Source organism: Trachurus trachurus, assembly GCF_905171665.1.
Source record: "Trachurus trachurus genome assembly, chromosome: 17".
Lineage (NCBI taxonomy): Eukaryota > Metazoa > Chordata > Actinopteri > Carangiformes > Carangidae > Trachurus > Trachurus trachurus.
In genome coordinates, this window is record NC_139900.1 from 28,864,569 (window position 1) to 28,885,489 (window position 20,921).

The 20,921-nt window shown below is 42.8% G+C and overlaps 3 protein-coding genes across 3 annotated transcripts; 2 read left to right on the forward strand and 1 right to left on the reverse strand.

Moving 5' to 3' along the window:
* Positions 1–8,101: 8,101 nt before the first annotated feature.
* LOC311000877 (myocilin-like) lies at positions 8,102–10,480 on the forward strand. The gene is made up of 3 exons (XM_083991747.1): positions 8,102–8,744; positions 9,192–9,296; positions 9,420–10,480. Exons 1-3 carry the CDS (start codon positions 8,264–8,266, stop codon positions 10,220–10,222), a joined length of 1,389 nt encoding a protein of 462 aa, XP_083847873.1. The 5' UTR covers positions 8,102–8,263; the 3' UTR covers positions 10,223–10,480.
* A 4,259-nt stretch (positions 10,481–14,739) lies between these two features.
* LOC310999999 (polyisoprenoid diphosphate/phosphate phosphohydrolase PLPP6-like) lies at positions 14,740–16,931 on the reverse strand (the record flags this gene model as incomplete). Its single annotated transcript, XM_083990634.1, has 2 exons — positions 14,740–15,161; positions 16,547–16,931. The coding sequence occupies 2 exons, from the start codon at positions 16,929–16,931 to the stop codon at positions 14,740–14,742; spliced, it is 807 nt and encodes a 268-aa protein (XP_083846760.1).
* Positions 16,932–17,466: 535 nt separating this feature from the next.
* On the forward strand, positions 17,467–20,319 carry LOC311000737 (peroxiredoxin-6-like). The gene is made up of 5 exons (XM_083991555.1): positions 17,467–17,574; positions 18,247–18,403; positions 19,156–19,305; positions 19,474–19,620; positions 19,778–20,319. The coding sequence occupies exons 1-5, from the start codon at positions 17,483–17,485 to the stop codon at positions 19,919–19,921; spliced, it is 690 nt and encodes a 229-aa protein (XP_083847681.1). The 5' UTR covers positions 17,467–17,482; the 3' UTR covers positions 19,922–20,319.
* The last annotated feature ends 602 nt before the right edge of the window (positions 20,320–20,921 follow it).

Here is a 20,921-nt window from a genome sequence, read left to right on the forward strand (position 1 = left end):
TTGGTCTCCATGCACCACTCCATCATCCCATGCTGCCCATGCTTCATTGCAGCACTGTGTTTTCACAGGACGATGCTGTCTGCCCACCATGTCTGAGCTCACACTCAAATGACCTGACTGTCTCCGGTCTGAGCAGCACCACAACAACAGGAGCTGCTGTTTGCTGAAAAGGTCACTGTTTTCTCTACTGCGTAGCCCAACAGCAATGCAGATACAGCTGCTGAATTTGATACAGCCCCAGATTTCAAGCTGTTGCCAGGGAAGGAATTCAGTTGATCTGGTCCTTTCTTCCGCTCTTAAATGAGATTGCAAGGCCACTGAGATGAGCTAAGGGGAAATGTATGAGCTCCTGTCATTTCAAGATGAAAACAGATCAATGATTGACGTTTGCAAGGTTGAAAACTATTCAGGGCTTTAGCCTGTGAGGAAAAATGATATGAATAGGCACAGATTTTGTAAATTTCCCTTATTTGAGCCTGATGGCAAAGTTGCTAAATTGTTGCCTGGTGTGCACGAGAGTGGAAAGGCCCTGTTGTTAACCCTTTCATGCATGGAGGTCACTACAGTATACAGCTGTTTACAAGTGTTTTTTCTTTATATATGCCTGCAATTTTGGGCACTGCTGCATATAGTTCCAGTGGAAGCTATTGCATCATCCCATACAAAAAAAATCCCATTGGCTGGTCATTGCAATGGGAAAAAGTAGTTAGTGAAACCAAGATGGCTGACAGACAGGGCGAAAGACCAACCACCTCAGCTATTTCGGTTTCTACCTTCTATAAAAAGATGCCATTACAGGTAAAAAAAAAAATATATAATTACATATGACATATTGTGTAAAGATTTTCAAAATCTTGATTTTATATTTGGAGGAAATACCGATTAATCATCTGTCCATTCAGTTGTACATCATGCATCACTAGCTATGTTTCAGCTTCAATGCAATGTCGATTACTACCAATGCTGTTCTTGAAAATAATTCATATCCTGTAATGTTTTGGCTGTAAATCAACTTTTTTATGTTTTTAGAATGTAATTTTAGTTTTGTTTTTATATATATATATATCCTTATAGCTCATAAAGACAGGCAAACATGGTGAACCTGAGGGACCACTACCTCCCAGAGCTCAGGGGGAAAAAGCAAAAGAAAAGAGTGTCAGAAATGTCTGAAAAGTTACGGATAACCAGTTTGAGGGAGACCTGCCTCCTTTCTTAGGAGAGAGCAAGATGAATGTTGAGGGAACATATATCCAATAGATTTCTTCATGCATCTTATATGATCGATGATATTGTACAATACAAACCTGTACACTGTCCAGAAAGGAAAAGACAAGCTGGCATTGACCTCAGAGGAGTTAAAAAAACATTTCTTGGAAAGAATATGGTATTGTCATATGTCAGATACCCAAGATCCAGAATGATGCTTTGACAGGAAATATGATAAATGCTATAAGATACTATGATGAAAGAAGATGCTCAGTTCAGAGACTCAACATTTGAGAGACCTGACAAGAATATGATAAATACCAGCTAGTCAAGATACTGTGAGGATCTACACTCAGTTCAGAGACTACTTGTGTCACACTATCCTCAGTTCAGAGAGAATATGTCTTTATTTTGTAACCTTGTTTTACATCCCTAAAGATGAATAAAAACGCTTAGTGAAAAAAAAAAATCTTAATTGACTTAATTGACTCAGTTTATCTATAGAGCTCAAATAGAGATGCCTACAGGGTAGTGGATGAACCACCATTCCAACCATATTGCAACTGTATAACTAAATTACAACTATACCTATAACTACCATGTTATTACATTGATGTTTTTTTACAATACAAAACGCATGAAGTACACTTGAGTGGACAGATAAATATATCTTTATTGAATAAAGATAGAAAAACATTTTTTTTTTTCAAACCTTGTTTTACATCCCTAAAGATGTATAAAAACACTTAGTAAAAAAATCCTGACTGAGCTTATCATAATTCATGCATGAGAGGGTTAAACTGTCATCAATGAGGGAAAACAGTGGCCCCATTACGTAACACACACCCCTTAACACCTAAAACAGTCACATTCTGCACCTCACACACACACACACACACACACACACACACACACACACACACACACACACACACACACACACACACACACACACACACACACACACACACACACACACACACACACACACACACAGAGCCACGGATGGAATGACACTTTGTGTCATAGGTAGAAAAAGAGGAATTTACTGAAACTGTTGACTGTACATATTCCAGCTGCTGCGATCCCGTAACCCACACTTATAAAAACAATGTGCCTGAAGCGTGACGGGCTGAGGAGGTATTACTGACATTACAATGGGCAGGAATTTTATTTTTTTTACCCTGTGTGTTTAAATGATGTAATGTCATATAAGAGAGACACACGGACATCAGGTGTGGATCATTTACAAAATAATACTTGAATCTAAAATGTAAGAATTCTCAGATGGACATCAATTACGTTTGTCATATTTTGAGGAGGTAGGTTACTGTTTGTCTGTATCACAATTTAACTTTCATTGAATTTCTGTATGTCTGTCTGTCTGTCTATCTATCTATCTATCTATCTATCTATCTATCTATCTATCTATCTATCTATCTATCTATCTATCTATCTATCTATCTATCTATCTATCTATCTATCTATCTATCTATCTATCTATCTATTGAGAAAGTAAATAAACTTAGTTCCCAAAATGCATAAATCAGTCTTGTGACATGTTTGAATGTACCTGTATGAAAATATTCAGCCTTGGAAAAACAATTGTGTCAATTACTTGGTGAGAAGTCTATGCCCCCAATTCCTGGAAACACATTACATGACAACTTTCCACACCTTATCACTTTCTGTTCAGATATCTGTTTCTCTTTCTGCCAGAGAAAACCAACATTAGCTGAGAGCAAGAGTGCACATGGTTGGATCTGATCTGTTTGTATGTGATGACGTGACTGTCTGTGTTTTCACAAAGCTGTGGAGCCATGCCACACTGTCTGCATCAGTAATAAGAACTTGTGGTGCAACACCTGTACTGACCTGTCAAAGGCCAAACAACACCTACTGTGCCGCTGCAAAGTTGAGGTTTCGTGTGTGTGTGTGTGTGTGTGTGTGTGTGTGTGGGTGTGCTATCCACAGTGATTATACCCTCAGAGTCACAGCAGACAGACAAACAGCCACGTTTTATGCATTTCTCAAAAACACAACACACTGACCAATTGTGGGTCCATTCAGTGAACAATGAGGCATACAACTTATAATTATAAACACTCCCCTGTGAATGAAACACCATGACTCATTTCAGCTTCAGCAGCACAACACAACACATTCAAAGTGTCGAGACTGTCTCTGTCTTGAAACTGAACAAAAACTAGAAACCAGTTCAGTCTCACACTCTGTACTTCCGGTCTGAGCACTGAGACTTCTTGTGAAAATGTCACCTACACCATGAGGGGCGATGGTGTTAACTATACTGAGCCCCGACACTGCTCTTGTGGTGACTGTTTGTCTCATGTCCGTGTCGCATTGCACATCCAAAAGCCAGACTGGAACCTATATGTAAATGCATGTTACACAACGCTTCACACTTGTAAATGCACGTCTGGTGAGCCAATGATTGTTCCGTGTGCATGGGAGTTGCTTATATTGGCTCTTTGTCGCCACTGAGAAATAATGTTGTCATTGTTATAATGACCCAGTGAGAGAATTGGCAGTGGCACATCATTTGATTTGCTAACAAGCCCCCTTTCCCTCCCCTTTCTTCTTGCAAATGGCATCTGTAGTAGTAGCTGCTGTGTAAACAACTCGGATGGCAAGCTCTTCACTTTCCATGTGTCTGTCCTTATTCAGCAATCACACTGTTTCTCTCATCTGCTTTGTTTTCGGTTTGCGAGGCCAATAATCCCATCTCCCCTCCCTCTGCTTCCTGTTGCATAATATTACAAGTAGTACTTCATATTCAAACATGCGGCAGCAAAATGTCCCTTCAGGATTACTCAGTGGAAATCCTGTACAGCCAAGAATTCTGGGACAGTATTTCCAAAATAGTATTTAAAATGACAGCCAGAGTAGCTATCAAGACAACTATTTTTCTCCAGTAGATGATATCACTCATTTGCTATTCATATTTTTTTTTTTACAGGTAAAACCTAATTATTTTATAACCGAAACTGTGTGTAATGTATTGCTCCAACTATCTGTGCCTGGCAGATTTTGTAATCTTACACATACAGTAACCAGGTGAGCTGTTTCCACCAGACATCATGCAGAGCTAACCAACTTTTTTTTTCTTTTTTAAATTGAAAATGATATGAATAAAGGATTGCCAAAAATGAAAACGAATTTGCCAAAAAGTAACATTTTATAATACATGTTTGTAGCCTCCAGAACCTTAATTGATCTAAGAGTTAAAAAAAAAACAAAAAAAAAACAATTTGTATTAATCTCCTTTTTAAAATAGCAGTGTCAGGTATTTCCCTTGGCAGTGACCAAACACTGAGCTAAAAGAGAGAGGACACTTACATTCAGCAGGTGGCCCCGGACACGACTCTGGGGACAAGATACATTTACTCTGGAAATGCTCTATGTTCAAGTCAGTAACTGTTTGCTAATGATTTAGCGGTGTTAACTACAAGGTGACGATACATTAGCTACATCCACAACTAGCTTGTGCTGCCCCCAAGTGCCTCGTGCAGCCATGAATCAAATCATGGACACCTAGGTCAAATTTGAGAAAAAGGCCTAGGCTATAAGATGGTGAACGAGGTATACCCAGGGGGCAAAGCAAAAAAACGGACACGGAGCGTTGTAAAAGGTTTGACACCAGAAATGATATCTAGGAACTTCAAGGATTAAAACCTGGGTGGACAACCCGGTCAACTAGCTGCTGGAAAGCTACAGGGGGCCAAAACCCCTTTCTTGGGTCATTTTGCTGGCGAAATGATGTAAATGCAAATATTTAGGTACTACAATGGCATAAATAGTCATACAACTATAAAATTTGGCAGAGAGTATCTTGACACATAGGGAGAGGCACGAAAAAAAGATTCTGGGGTTTGTTGCAACTCGATTTTAAGATATCACCCTCAACATCCCAAAAAAGACCAAAAAAAGTACTGTTCGCCTGACAAATTCTCATGAAAATTATAATTTTTCAGCACTTCATGGAGAATATCTATGCTTAACATGTACATAGAACATTTCCTTAATTCATAAGCTTCCATTTGAGTCCAGGATAGCCTTTCTATCTCAAAAGCCCCACTTGCTGTGGCCAACGGTCTTCTCTATCTATCTGTTAATTTTGGGGAGACCAGAAATAGAATGGTTTCTGATCATGCCAGTTAACATTTAGTTTTTCACAATAGGTGTTGCATTAGCCTGTAGCTTTCCAGTAGCTAGTAGAAAGGCTATCTTGGACTCAAATGGAAGCTTATGAATTAAGGAAATTTTCTATATACATGTTAAGCATAGATATTCTCCATAAAGTGCTGAAAAATAATAATTTTCATTAGAATTTGTCAGGCGAACAGTACTTTTTTTGGTCTTTTTTGGGATGTTGAGGGTGATATCTTAGAAAAAAAAATATCTTGCAACAAACCCCAGAATCTTTTTTTAATGCCTCCCCCTATGTGTCAAGATACTCTCTGCCAAATTTTATAGTTGTATGACTATTTATGCCATTGTAGTACCTAAATATTTGCATTTACATCATTTCGCCAGCAAAATGACCCAAGAAAGGGGTTTTGGTCCCCTGTAGCTTTCCAGCAGCTAGTTGACCGGGTTGTCCACCCAGGTTTTAATCCTTGAAGTTCCTAGATATCATTTCTGGTGTCAAACCTTTTACAACGCTCCGTGTCCGTTTTTCAAAAAACTGGGATTTTAGTAGGCTATATAGGCTAATAATACATATAGTGAGAAGTGGAAAAGATGTAGACTGGATAAATTAAGCAACAAATCCTATATTTTAGAAAGTGTAAGTTACATGAATGTAGCTTTGTATCACGAAAGCCAGGTAACCCAGGTATCTAATAAACCTAAGAAGAAGAAGAATATTTATCATCATCATGTAAAAATGTGGTCTCAGCTCAAGATAGGGTACACATGTTGGGTATTTAAGCAGACAACTAACACTGAGGTCCTGGTTCCCAGTAGAGCTACATTACCTTTGCATATAGCGAGACTGCCTATGGAAAAGTGTGTGCGAACTGTGCACATTGTGATCTGTTCTCTTAAGGACTGACAGGGGAGCTGGGGCAAAAAAATTTTACAAGTTGCCTGAGTCATTATGTTACATAAGAAAAGCGCACCTCAGTGGTAAAAACATTGTGGAATACTGGTGACTTTCCATGGGCCATAAAACAGACAGGTTAACTAGGCAGCAGATATATTCTGTGGAACCAAATACAGATGTGCACCGCTGCAAGCTGTCTCTGGGGGGAAACTGTTGGTATTTATGAAATGTCCTGTGACAACCAGGTTGGGGACATTGATTAAGATTAAAGACAAATGAAAAGGACATTGGTGAAGAAAAGCAGAGGACATAAGAGGAAGTTGTACTAGTACATATCTGTAACTAATGGTCTTCATCCCCTCAGAGACCAGAATAATGTTTTTTTTGCGTTTGTACAATGGATTCACTTGTGTTGGAATCCCGTGGTGATATATTTGGTATTTCCCCTCCGCGTTCAACACGAACCCAGGACGAGTCCCAGTTATATCACGTGTAGACAGATGGAGCACAGGTGGGCCTTATATCACAGTGTGGTAGAAAGCCAATACCAAACCCTTAAGGATAGAATACTGATGTGATAGTATCATCAGTAATGATGTGTTGATGGCTACTGTGAACAGTATCGGAACACCAAAACATTGATGTGCGGTGATTCCAACACAAGATTAAGTGTAATTTTGATCATAAAAAAAAAGAAAATCACTATGCAGTCAATTACAAATGTATGGCTTTTTAATCCACAGTTTAAGACATAGTAGGCTAATTGTGGCTTGGTGCTAGAGCACTGACAATGTCTACAGTTTCAGACTCAAGGCCAAAATCTAGTTTTTTCAATGAAATTTTGTTCAGATATTCATGATACACAGATAGTGAATGCTAATAACTTTGCTTAGCTCACTTTATTTCTTGAGTGCCATATACATATTAGAAAATCATAGTTGGCTTTTAATCTGTGAAAACATCTTAGAATCTACTTGATAGATGGCACAACTTAACCTAGGTATTGGCTGTTCCCAAATATTGTATCAAAATAACTGTGGTGATCACTTGACATTTCATCCACCATGGAATTTGGTAAAGACATTTATGTCTACCTTGGGATAAATTGTAACAAAAAAAATTGGAAGGGGGTAAGCATGCTATCATGCTTATCATGCTAGGTGATGATGAACATGGTGATCATTAAACCTATGCATCACTTCAAAGCACCTCTATGCCGGAGCGCATTGACGTAAGAGGCGAGCCATTAGTCTGGCTGATTTACTGGCAGGTCGAGTTTGTGGAAATTATGGGGATTTTGTGGGAAGAGAGGAAGAGCAACTCCACCACATCTCAAGGTCTTGCCAGACAGCCAGCCTATCCTCCTGTGCCAGACATCCTGTCCAGCTGTGAAGGGAGGAGAAGAGCACCAGCTGAGTGTGGTTGGCAAATGTCCGCTTCAGATTCTCCAACTCTCGTACTAATCACAAGGTGGTTTAATGGTACTTACGGAGGAAGTAAACAGCTCCACAGCCGACGGTCATAAAGAGAGGCTGTCCAGTCAAAACAACCTGCACAGACATACCCACATAACTTTTTCCATACTGTACAACAACAGCAACAACAACGTCAACAAATTGTGTGTTTTTCCACTGACACTTGGTGAGTTTCACATTGTTTGTCCCTTTCAGTGCACCTCACTTAACCACCAGCAAAAAAAAAAGCAAAAACACGTGGACCTTTACACATGCACACACAAGCTCCACACCCCCCTGGCTATTTCATTCCCCGCCACGCTCCTCGTCCCCTCCCACTCCCTGACGCTTCACTGTATAAATATCCTACTCTGAGCATTGCTGGGATTCAGACACTGACCTGCACTGACCAGGGATACTCAGGTAGGAAGAGACTAGTGCAGGACAGAAAAGAGGGGACTGTCACCTAAAGAGAAGACATTGATAAACAATTGTATCTCTGCAATAAATCCTAAACTTGAGGATCAGTGACTCCAAGATGTGGCTCCAAGTGTCTCTCCTGTGTCTGTCCTGCTTTATTCTGTCAAGTCAAAGCCAGACTGAAGACCGTGCCATCTTCCACCGCTCAAATGACCCCAAAGCACGCTGCCATTACACCTTCACCGTGGCCAGTCCGGAGGAGACCAGCTGCCCCGGAGGCAGCGCCAGACCAGAGATGGATGGAGTCCTGTCCCGGCTCACGCTGCTGGAGGCTTCGGTCAGTCGGCTCTTAGCAGGAGAGGATAAGGGCACGGGGACTGGGATCGAGCCTGACGGCGAAGAGGTCCTCCAGGAAGCTTTCGCCCAGGTTACGGAGGAAAGGAACCAGCTGCAAGAAGACAAGGAGCGTCTGAACACGCAGATCCAGGAGCTGCAGAGGAGGGTGGGCGAGTTGAGCCAGGAGGCAGAGACCCTCAGGCAGAAGCCCTGCAAACAAACACACACCTCCGCTGGGACTCGTGGAAACAGACCCGCCAGTGGTATGTGCATCAAAACAAATCCAAATGTAGATCTTTTCCATACATTTTTCTGTACGTTTGGTTGTATTTTCTAAATGTATTTGTGGCTGACTCAGGCTATGAAAAGTCTCCCAGGGCAACAGGTCAGGTCGCAGTTAGCAATCCAAGGTTGAGTAAGAGGATAGGAATTTACAACACACTCTTCTTTTATGGCTTTGTCACTCATGCATGTCTGTTTACATGTGTGTGTGATCATTTTCAGGAGATCAATAGCAGGGTTGTAGAGGGAAGCTGCTGTGCTCTGAGGCAAACATATGACACATTTACACTTTGATGTTGTCGGAGTGTTGTTTTACTACTAATATGTGTAAAAGTTCTTATTTCCTATCATGTTCTTCTGAAGTTTCTTCCAAATCTAAACTTTTGTGTAATATTTTACATTTTTCTCCTTTATACTGTCTATCCCAGACCCTGCATATGATTTTGGGAATGGGGCGTACCAGGAGATGAAGGCGGAGGTGACAGAGGTTCCAGCATCCCACCTCATTCCTGAGGGGAATCACACCTTTACTGGTAAAAAAATTGGGTTGTCTCTGCTCAAATTGGCCTAGTAGTGGGGCGCTGATGTAGTCTGTTTCTATGCACTTTGAATAGTGTATAGCAAGTATGAGGTTTAACTCTCTTTTCCCCCCTCAGGCTGTGGAGAGCTGCTCTCAGTGGGAGATCCTGTGATGCACAGGAAGGCTGACAGTATCACAGGCAAATATGGAGTGTGGCTCCAAGACCCCGAGCCTCAGGGCGACCTCTACACCAACAAGACCGTGTGGCGCATCGATGCAGTGGGCAAGGACGTTCGTCAGCTCTTTGCATATGAAGACATGGATCAGTTTGCCCGAGGCTTCCCCATGAAGGTCCTGGTCCTGCCGGAGCCTGTGGAGAGCACGGGGGCCACCATGTACCGCGGCTCCATCTACTACCAGCGCAAACGCAGCCGCACCCTGATCCGCTACGACCTGGCCTCTGAGAGCGTGGCGTCGCGCCTGGACCTGCCTCACGCCGGTTTCCACGGGCAACACCCTTACTCCTGGGGAGGCTACACCGACATCGACCTGGCCGTGGACGAACAGGGTTTGTGGGCAATCTACAGCACGAGCAAAGCAAAAGGTGCCATTGTAATTTCCCAACTGGACCCCGAGAGCCTGGGGGTGAAGAAGAGCTGGGAGACCAACATCAGGAAGAACACAGTGGCCAACGCCTTCATGGTGTGTGGACGTCTGTACACGGTGGCGAGCTACACAGCAAACAACACCAACATTAACTTTGTGTTCGACACAGCCACCGGTGTGGGGCGAGCAGTGTCGGTGCCCTTCAAGAACAAGTACCGTTACAACAGCATGTTAGACTATAACCACGCCCAGAGGAAGCTGTACGCCTGGGACAACTTCCACATGGTCACCTATGATGTCAGACTGGGCAAGGCCAGCCATGGCAGCAGCTAAACATGACAGAGAGAGACTGCTGTGTACTGGACTGTGCTGATGAAAGAGCAAGTGAATGAGATCAAATATATAATCATTGACACTGTATTGCGGTTAATGCGAGGCTCCAACATATTTTTGCATCATTAAAATCAATTTTGTCTGTTACTATTGTAAATAAAATGTATAATGACTGATAGCTGTGATAGGACCCATGATGATGATCAGCTATCACCAGAAAAAGTAAAAATGGAAAATATGTTTGTTATCTGTCAATAAATATTCATGTTCTGTAAGTTTTCAATAAAAATTTTTAGAAGAACTTTTGTCGTTGTTTGTACCCCCAATTGAACTCTTTGCCTAAGTTTATTTGGTTTACCAAACATAACCTCTTTCCAAGAGCTCTAAAACAGAGGTCTTCAACAGGTGGCCCGTGACCCCTAGGGGTCGTGGAATTTTTGGTTGAGTAGATAATGTTGTATATCTTTTAGTTTCCGCATTTATGTTTCAAATAAAAACGTCAATTTGAATAGCTTGTCTGCATGACTATCATGCAGTTGACAGATATCAACATTGGTATCAGTTAACAAGGTATGTTTTTAAATGGCAGCGGCACAGCCACCCTACCTGTACACATTTAGAAAAAATATGAATATATGAACCTGTGTATTATTTGAATAGCTTAGTATTGCATGAACAATAACACGGTATATTTATTCATGGCACTATAGGCCCAGTTTAATATAAAACATTTTATACAATATAGTAGGGGTCCCCGCTCCTAGTCTCCAGTTTGGGGGTCCTTGGCCTGAAAAACGTTGAAGACCCCTTCTCTAAAATGTTGAACAGTTTCAGTAACCCTTTTTAGTCTATTGCTTGGTAACTATAAACGCCTTAACAGTGGAACACCATTAGTGCAAAAAATAGCTGTGACATGTTGTGTGGTTTGAAGTAGTGGTTTTACCACAGAACTTGAAGGTCTTCCTGTCGTAGTTAGGTTCACACACACAAAAACACACAGTTCCTCTCCATGTAGTCCCATGTACATATCAAAACAGACAGTATCATAACTAGGACCAGGTGGAATGACATGTTAAAGAACAGGCATTATTTGGGTTACATCATGAGGATACTTGTGGATGTGCATAGCACCACCTACTGGTAGGACAGGTGACATGTAAGCAGACAGATTTAGAAATTATAATTGACAGTGATATCGAAATGAAACTGAAATTGAACGGGAAACCAACATTATAAAATAAACCACAGACATTTATAGTGGCAGCAAAACAAACACACGTTAGTTTGATGCTCCAACCCCCAAACTTCAAACAAAGAAATCAATGTTACCATAAAGCATTTTAAAATTAGGCCTACCACTAAGGCCGCGTTCAGACTGCAGGCATATCTGATTCAAATCTGATTCTTTTTCATATCCGATTTTTAGGGCTGACTGTCCACACTGTTTTTAGCAAGTGTCCAAATCGCATTTGGCTCTGTTCAGACTGGGCCACATTATTGACCCATCTGACAGGTTGCTGTAGCAACGACGTCGGAGCGGAGGCTACGCCGTATGTGACAGGCGATGCCTCGCGGACGCGGCGGCTGCAGCACCGGGCAGATCAGCTGCTGCACAGTGATCTGCCCGGTGCTGCAGCCGCACTACCCCGCTAGTTTCAACCTCAGCGCGCCTGGTGTGTCTGTGTGTGTGTACGTGTACCAGAGACTGGTGTGTGTGTGCAGCCACAGAGACGGGAAACTCCAGCACCTCAGAGCTCCCCCGTCACTCCTGTCGCCGACAACACGGTAGTTTGCATAAAAGAAAAGTAATAAGAAGGAAATTGATATTTAACTGGAGCTCACGGGACCATACGGGACCTGTAACACCGTGACAGCGCCGCGGAGAGTGACGTCACGGACAGTCAAAACCGATCTGAGTGTTTGGAGCTGTTCAGACTGAGACGCATCTGTCCAAATGCGATTTGAAACTACCTCCTGGAGGTGGTTTCGATCCGTTTTGCAAAAATCGGATTTCATGTGATTTGGGACTGTTCAGACTTAAAAAGAGCCATCCAGTTCCAATCTGGATGGGCTAAAAATCGGATTTTGGCTGGCAGTCTGAACGCGGCCTTAAACCACTATTGTGTTTTAACATTTTGAATGGATCATTTAATGGACATTATATGGACAAAATGGAGCAAATAGTAATCCAGCTGCACACATCCACACTCCCAACTCCCCTGCTATTATAGCTAACATAGAAAAGCAGAGTGCAAGCAAACTGACCTACTGTCCCTGTTCATCACTGTTAAAATAAAGTTACTCATCTGTCAAGCAGGAATAGAGCGACTGCTGCATCCGTCTTCATGCTTTTCAACTCCCTGAGGCCTCTCCTCCATTTTCTGACTGGTGGCCATCAGGACAGCAAATCCTGCAGGAGTGGGACAGTGGAGCATCAAAACAAGTTTTAGCAGCCCTGTCAGTGTCTTTCTCAGCCTCCTCTGTGTCGCTGTCCCAGCAGATAAGTCTAGGGGTGAAGTTCTCTTACCGTCCATGCAGATTCCATCGTTGGAGAGCACCTCTGGTGTAGACACAGCTCTTTGCCTGATAGTAGCATCTCTTTTTCAATTTTGGTTCTTCTGACTTTTTCCTCTTAACTTGCAGCTTCACTCTCTCCACTAGTGTCTTGTCTGAAGTTACGATCAATCCCACTCAAAGCTCCTCAGACAGAAGGGCAGACTATTTTTCCTGCTTCCCCTGGTAATCCTTACATTGGCATTATCTCTTAGTATACTGTATGCCAGTTTGACCTCTCTGCCCCCTTTCCCTGCTCTCCCCGGCTGGATTAGTGTTGTGTTACTCGGTCTTTGCCATTTTGTTTGTTTCCCATTCACAGACCACAGAGCTGTGCAGAGACATCAGATATGTTTCCATACACAACAAGAACAGACAGCTCAGAAACCATAAGGAAGAACAAAGCCAAAGCTCAGTTTAATATTCATACTACGTAACTATGTGGCTGGCGTCAGGCTCAGGCTTCCTTTTTAACATCCTTATTAGACAACAATGGAGCATCATGTTGTTTGCATGTTGGGTTACATACTGTAGATCATCTATAACCACCAATGTCACATGTGCAGCCTGTCATATAAAGGCCACATCATTATATAGGCCTATTCCACTGTTATCAGGTAAATGATGCACTGTGTCCAGGGGTGGACTGAAACTTCAGACCATGAATTTGATTATGTCATAGTCCACCCTGATATGAATCTAACTTTAATATTTATGTTATGATTATGACAATAAGTTAACAGAACATTTGGTAAAGGGCTGTAGATTCAAATGCATGTTCACTCTTGTGACCTCTTTCTGAACCGTTCCCCCTTCCTCTCAGCAACAATGGATAATTATCATAATTATTATTATTGATTCTCAAAGGTAAACTCAGTGTAGAAAGACAGGAGCAGTGCTACAGCAAGCTAATTTTAGCTGAGGCCAGAGGTTTGTGGAGTTTTAGCAGTTAAAATGTATGGAAATTGATATTATTGATGAACCCACCTGCATTGGGGCAAATAGATGGGCAAGAATTGTGAGTAATTCAACCTGACCGATCCAGTCCCTGAGTCCTGACCCAACACACATGAATGACAAAGTCCTGAGCTAGTTAAATCCACATGTATACTGCTTAAAGACCATGTTGCTACTTGCAGCCACAGTATTATTATTATCATGCACAGTGGAAAACTGTCTGCATCTATATTTTACACGCACACCTTCCAGCTGTTTGATTGTAGTTCAGATATGCACAGGGAAAACTAAAGGCCTTGTCCATTCTCCGGCCTCTTTATGTTATCTTTATCCTCTTTAACCAAGTCCACATAAACTCTACACCTTTATGAAGTTTTTTTTTCTTTCAAAATTGCTATGGTATGTTAAAAAAGTGGGGTGGTGACAGCAGAGTTTATCAACAGTGTAAGAGGAGATGGGATGTATTACAGTATAATGACAGTCAGGAGGCTCAGCAGCAGCTGATGGAAACTTGGGTGAGTGTGAGTTGACTTCATCCCCACCAGCGGTCACACAAATAGAGAGAACCCACTGTGTGTGGGTTGTCACAGCATACAAAACCACACACTACTTACGACAATGTGTCACCACCTCAGGAAACTGTGCCAGTTTCATACAGTAGTTTAAGCTTTGATAAGCATCCACCAACAGTCTCAAGAACTACATCTGGAAATATACACAGCTCACTTTACTTTACCTTTTATTCAAAAGGGGCTCTAATTAAATTCAGCTTTGGTTTCACCTTTGTGAGATTAAGTGCAAGTGCATCATGTGCAAACAAGCTGCAAGTGCACCTTGAAGGGAAAAGCTGCAACTTGCCAGCAACTGCAGGCCATTAATTCCAATATACAGATTCAATACACAAGAAATAAAGTTCACTTTTTAATTGTAGGGAATTTTTGAATCACACACACTCATGCTACATGTTTTCCCCCGTCCATATAGGTTGACACACAGAACCACCAAACCTAATGCGTCCAATCTGCCATCCAGAGTCCACCATAAGCCCTGTTGAGTCTCTCTCTCAGTCTCATAAGCATTATGTCCTGGAGGCAGTCCCAGGTCAACCACAGCCTCTCCACCAAGCTGTACTGGCAGTAACCCATTACCAAGCCAAAGCCCACATCTGTCACATAGTGTCTGGCAAGCAGCAGCCGGGACAGGCTCACCAGAGTGGCCCATCCCACCACCAGAACCCGCATGGAGGCCGTGTCCACCAGCTGGGCCAGGAGGAAGCGGGCGCACATGGCCGCCCGCGTGGCGTGGCCTGAAGGGAAGGAGTAGCGCTCCACAAAGAACGTGGAGAGGATGTCAGAGCGGTTCTGGGCAGGCCTTCGACGTCTGACCAGAGTCTTCACAACTCTGACTAGAAGCAGATCCAACAACAGAGCTGTGTGAGAGAGAAGAGACAATACCACTTTCACTTTGCATTACTGCCTGAAAATGGACCTGTTCTAAAAGCAGCTGGCTTTATCCAGGACAGTCCCAATTATCTCAATTCTTGAATGTTTCTTCTTGGTTACTGCTCCTGTTCTTAAACTAGTAGGCCTCTGTGTATCCTTTAGACGCTCTGTACAGGGTTTAAACTGCTTTTCTAATTCTTAATTAGACCATCTTTATGGAAAATAACTAATCATGTAAATATAATGTGCTATCAACCCATGAATAAGAACATGGTTTTGGGGAAAAATCTCTTTGGGTGTCTATTCTTTCAGTTTGATGATATAGTTACAGTCAAATACTGAGTCTCTCTTCTCATATGTCATTAAGTCTGTAGTTGTGTGGATGAGTCACGATCTTTTTTTTATGATAGTCCATCCAACTAAAAGAGCAAGAAGACAACTTTGATGTTGAAGGATGAACTGCAGGCAAAAGGTTTTCCCCCACACAACCTAGCAATCTGGAAATCATACTTATTGATGTCTTAACTAAGCACCAATAAATATTGTCCCTTACAAATGTAATTAGTAGCCTAATTCGATATATATACAGTATATATAATAAAGTGCTATCAAATGATCTTTTACCTTTCACTAATACTCTCTCCTATAAAATGAACTCTATTTAAAACCTCTGTACTCTCTGATTGGTGGCCATAATATTTCCAAAACATAATGTCATCCTATAGGCTGCAGAGTCAAGAGCAGCTCTGGGACTTCTCCAGAGCACAGGATTTGACCTCAGACCTGTCAGTCAGCAAATATAATCCAAATGTGTAAATAAAGAAACATGTGTCTCGCGTGCATGTCTCTCAGTGACTGCAGATGCCATCAGCTGTGGCTCAAAAGAGAAAACGTGCCATGGCTGCGGGTCGCGGGGACGCACGAGCAGCCTATAACTCTCTATAACTAATGCATTATTTGCCACTTGATTGGACTGACGAGGCTTTGTCCTGCTGTGTTTGACCTATTTGAATATGAACATTATTTAGATCTACAAAGCCACAAAAGCTTCACTTTGGTGTTGGCACAACCGTGCGTAATAACGCATCGGATTTACGCGCTGCTAATGTGGCGACAAATAAAGGTGCGTAAACAAGACACTTCAATGGCATCTGGGTGATACATGACTCGGAGTGTTGTGTTCATGAAAGCTGTCACCAAGATGTCACCAATCACAGATTTGTTAAGTGAACAAATGAGAAGGTTATGACAAGGTTGATGATAGTTTTAAGAGGCAGATACACTACCGCTGTTGATCCCGTCCTTCAGTCGCCTAATGAGGGTCACACCTGGCTCAAATTCAAAACAGGAGACACATTTTTTTTTTTTTTACCCAGGGCCAAATTCAGCATGATCTCCTGCTCCGCCGCCGTCTCTCCGCGGAGCAGAGTGTACAGAGTGCCGACGAGCCACGGGGCGACGTGGCCGGAGATCTCCACCAGCCGCACCAGCGGACGTATGCTGCCCCACGGAGACTCCTCACAGGCGCACACCCCGAGCCTCTTGGAGAGCCACAGATCTATGGCCAGAAACAGGCGCAGCGTTATGGCGAACATGGGCTGACTCAGTCTGACGGTAAAGTCCTCAGTCTGTCCTCCAGAGGAGAAGTAGGAACAGCTGGAGGAGGAGGCCCGGCGGCGGACATGGAGCTCAGATGATGCGCGGCTCCCACACGCGCTTCCACGGCAGCTATTCCGTCTGGCCGCTGGTGAGGACATGTTGGTGTGTCAGAGAGTCCTCGGTGATCTAGCCGCCCTTCTCTGTGGACCCCCCAGGTCTAATCCTGCTGCGCTTAGATGCTAAACATCCTGCAAACTGGGGAGTCCGGGTCAGAACTGGGCTGATCTGGTCACGTGGCTGCAGTATCCTCCTATTAAGGTGCAATTAAGAGAACTGAGTTTTAATGTGGTGTAACTTTTCAGATGTATTAGCCTACCTACTATAAATGGTGTTTTCGACTTATTCGTATATACTCCACTTTAGCGGAGTTTCAATGTTGCACTTGAACAAAGTTGATTTCAATGTCGTACGCGTGCGTAAAAAAGAAAAAAAAGAAGAAAAAATGGTAATTTGAAAAGTTGCAGCAGCCGCGCACCAATCACTCACAACGCGCCCTGAACGCACCACAGCAGTCGGGTTCATTATATAGCCCACTGTCCCTTTCGATAGATGAGAGTGTAAACAGTTGCCTGTTCATTGGGGAAGTTCCCGCCTCCTCTTGTTCTTCTTGTCGTGCTGTCAGTCATCAGAGCAGCTGCTGAGCCTCACCATGCCGGGGCTGCTGCTGGGAGATGTATTTCCTGATTTCGAAGCAGAGACCACCACTGGCAAAATTAAACTGCACGAGTTTCTGGGTGATTCGTAAGTAACCATAATGATTATTATCTAATGTATTTATAATTGAATTTTAGGTTTTAATGAAGAATGTATTTGATATGAGAGAGGGAACTCTAGAGCTGACCTGAGTCCAGTTCCTGTTTCGGCCTCCTATAGCTTCTGCTTTTTTTTCTCTACCTTTGGCAATTAGGTGTGTATAGTGTGTAGTGGTGAAAGAGTGGCCATAGGCAATATACAAATTAATAATGTAGTGCTGATATTGACAAATAGATCAGTCCAGTCTGTTATTATGACCACGGCAGTTTATGACCTGACCTCAGGATTCTCATTCATATTGAGATGATCCAAATTAAAAACATGAAGTAAACTGACCACGCCTAAGACTAGACTTTAGGCCTCACCACCACTAAAAAGACTTACTATATTACTTTTGCAGCAACTGATTGACACAGAGGCCATAGCCCCATAGAAGAATGATTCTTCTTCTCACTCACTGGTGTCAGCTACAGCAAACATCCTCTTGTGCAATCCAACAAGAAGCAACAATGGTTACTTACCACATCGTGAAAATGTGTTGTGCTGATGAGAGGAAACTGAGGCAGAGTGAAACTAATTTGTGAAATCTCATATGACCTTATTAATCTACACCACACCTGACCTGACGCGGCCTCACTGACCTCTCCCTTTCCACCCCAGATGGGCGATCTTGTTCTCCCACCCCAGAGACTACACCCCGGTGTGCACCACGGAGCTGGGCCGGGCTGCCAGACTGCACGGAGAGTTCAGTAAACGTGGCGTCAAGATGATCGCCCTGTCGGTGGACTGCCTGGAGGATCACCACGGCTGGAGCACGGTGTGGCAGCTACGGCGCCTGCTTTCAGAAACCACACACACAGCGATAGCATCAGAGTAGCAGAGGCTGCAGGAGGCTTTGCAAGATGGGTAGATCTGCATTAGTTAAGGTTCATGTCGATCTTTGCTTGGCAGTTGTTCCTCTGCTTTGACACTGACAATTGTGACTTTGATAAGACTCGTTTTAACAACACATTAGACAACACAGGTGACTGTATTTTATATGCTTTAGGTTTTAACTACACAATCATGTAATTCTGCTGAAATTGTCATTCCCTGTTGAAACTCGAACCAGTGGTTTTCTAGTTGGGGTCCCTGCAAAAAGGGAAATCATTTATTTTCCTAACATTTCCATCCATGAATAAGGAAATAACAGAATATTAGACTATTTTGGTTACAGTTTATATAAGAAAACATCTAAAAGCAAAAATCTTATCAAATGGGTGTTTATGGTTTAATTTGTGTCACATTAAAGGTCCTTGATGTGAAAAAAAAATTGAGAACCACTGAGATCTAAAAAAAAAAAAAAAAACCCATTCAGTTTCAATTTCAATTTAGCATCATGCTAACAGGGACATTTCCATATGCTGTCACATGCAAATTTCAAATTCAATGCAATATCAGGATTTAATTTTCTTACTGATACACATTTAAATTAAATGTTGTTTTTTTATTATTATATATTGAAATTGTTTATGGAATGGATGGAGCAGTTTAATTAACTAGCTGGACGTGTGTCTCTGCACTAACTAGGACATCCTGGCCTACAACTGTGAGGAGTCGGACCGCCGCTCGCTGCCCTTTCCCATCATAGCGGACAGTGGACGGGAGCTGGCAGTGGCCCTGGGCATGCTGGACCCAGTAGAGAAGGACAAAGACGGCATGCCACTGACTGCCCGCTGTGTGAGCGCCTTCGCTCCCTCCGCCCCAACACACTATTTCATTTGCTGCTTTTACAGGAAGGCCTTTAAAATGTACAGGAAGGCCTTACAGTATCTGTGGTGGAGCCTGTAGAGTGAGATAGAAGCTCTCTCAGTCTCCATCTCTCTCTCTCTCTCTGATCGTGTTTAGGTGTTTATCATCGGCCCCGACAAAAGGCTGAAGCTGTCCCTGCTCTACCCTGCCACCACAGGACGAAATTTTGATGAGATTTTGCGGGTGGTGGACTCGCTCCAGCTCACGGCGGGGAAGAGAGTGTCTACGCCCGCTGACTGGCAGGTACAGTGTGTCGCACCTTTTGTTAGTGACCTGAGTTGGCACCAATTACTTCAGCGGCTGGCTGCAAAGATAAAGCTGTTTTTTTCTTTTTTTTCTCTGTGTGTGTTTGCTCTCTGCCACTAACACCACCACCACCACCACCACCACCACCACCCAGCCGGGAGACTGTGTGATGGTTCCTCCCAGCTTGTCTGAGGAGGAGGCTGCCGCTCTGTTTCCAGCTGGCGTCTACACCAAAGAGCTGCCCTCTGGCAAGAAGTACCTGCGCTACACACCTCGGCCAGAAGAAGCACAACAGTGACCTCCATCCAGCAGCTCTCCACAACTCAACACACCTGAGCCCTCATCCAGCTGATGGAGTGGCAACTGTGCTGGTTTAATAAAAACATAGAGATGTATGTACATAGATGTTCTATGTCAGGTAAAGGTGATTGCTTTTGAAAGATAGATAGATTTACTAATTTTGTGTCATCACATGTTAAAGCTAAGGTCAGTCACCCCGGCAACCTTTGTTATTTATTCATAGAGGAAGTGGTTTCTGCTGCCACTTACACACAGAATAATATAACGACTCTGAACACAGTTAAATACAGAACAATTCACCTCTTAATCTTTCCCAAAGCAACTTCACATTACACTATATACACTTCATGGTGTAGTAGGTGCAGGATTGTCTAATCAAGTAACTGGTCGTGATAACTTTGCATTTATTCTGCCAGGTCAAGAGAATTCTCATGGATTACTGAGGCTGTATTCTAATAGTTGAGTGTATACGACGTACGTATGTCTCTCACCTAATAAAAGCATAATGGCTGAACAATCTTGACTGAAGAGCGGTGATTAGTGACAAAGAATCACTAAGACGTCTCTGATGTTGTTGGCTTTGGATCACAGTGCTATCTTCTCATCCTTAGTTCTCTACTTTTTGAACTCAGCCGTGCAGGGCTGGACACATTCACTGCAACTTCAGAAAAGACACACAAAGACAGAAATGTGCTCATTGTGCTGTAGATTTAGAAAACATCATTTAGATTTGACAACACAAAGGAAGTGTTTTAAGGGGACACTAAAAAGTGATGGACCTGGCTGGGACTTGTCCAATGCGCAGTTGAGTGAGTTAAAGGCAATGACAAGCGAGTCTCAGCAGGTTCATTCAGTTAGGATTATGTCCACATGGTAACCCCACACACTTGTGTCTGCTGGAAACATGACTCTGTAGCACCCTTATCATTTGGTGTTTTGTTTTTTTTCTTGTGTGTAGTTAAATTGATGATTTTTTATGAAATTGCAGCACTTTTATG

What these genes read in the sequence shown, in the direction of transcription:
- LOC311000737 (XM_083991555.1), top strand. Translation starts at nt 17,483, where the DNA reads ATGCCGGGGCTGCTGCTGGGAGATGTATTTCCTGATTTCGAAGCAGAG. An exon ending in CACGAGTTTCTGGGTGATTC is followed by an intron (nt 17,575 to 18,246) that starts GTAAGTAACCAT and finishes TTTCCACCCCAG; the next exon opens with ATGGGCGATCTTGTTCTCCC. An exon ending in ATCACCACGGCTGGAGCACG is followed by an intron (nt 18,404 to 19,155) that starts GTGTGGCAGCTA and finishes TGCACTAACTAG; the next exon opens with GACATCCTGGCCTACAACTG.
- LOC311000877 (XM_083991747.1), top strand. Translation starts at nt 8,264, where the DNA reads ATGTGGCTCCAAGTGTCTCTCCTGTGTCTGTCCTGCTTTATTCTGTCA. An exon ending in TGGAAACAGACCCGCCAGTG is followed by an intron (nt 8,745 to 9,191) that starts GTATGTGCATCA and finishes TGTCTATCCCAG; the next exon opens with ACCCTGCATATGATTTTGGG. An exon ending in GGGGAATCACACCTTTACTG is followed by an intron (nt 9,297 to 9,419) that starts GTAAAAAAATTG and finishes TTCCCCCCTCAG; the next exon opens with GCTGTGGAGAGCTGCTCTCA.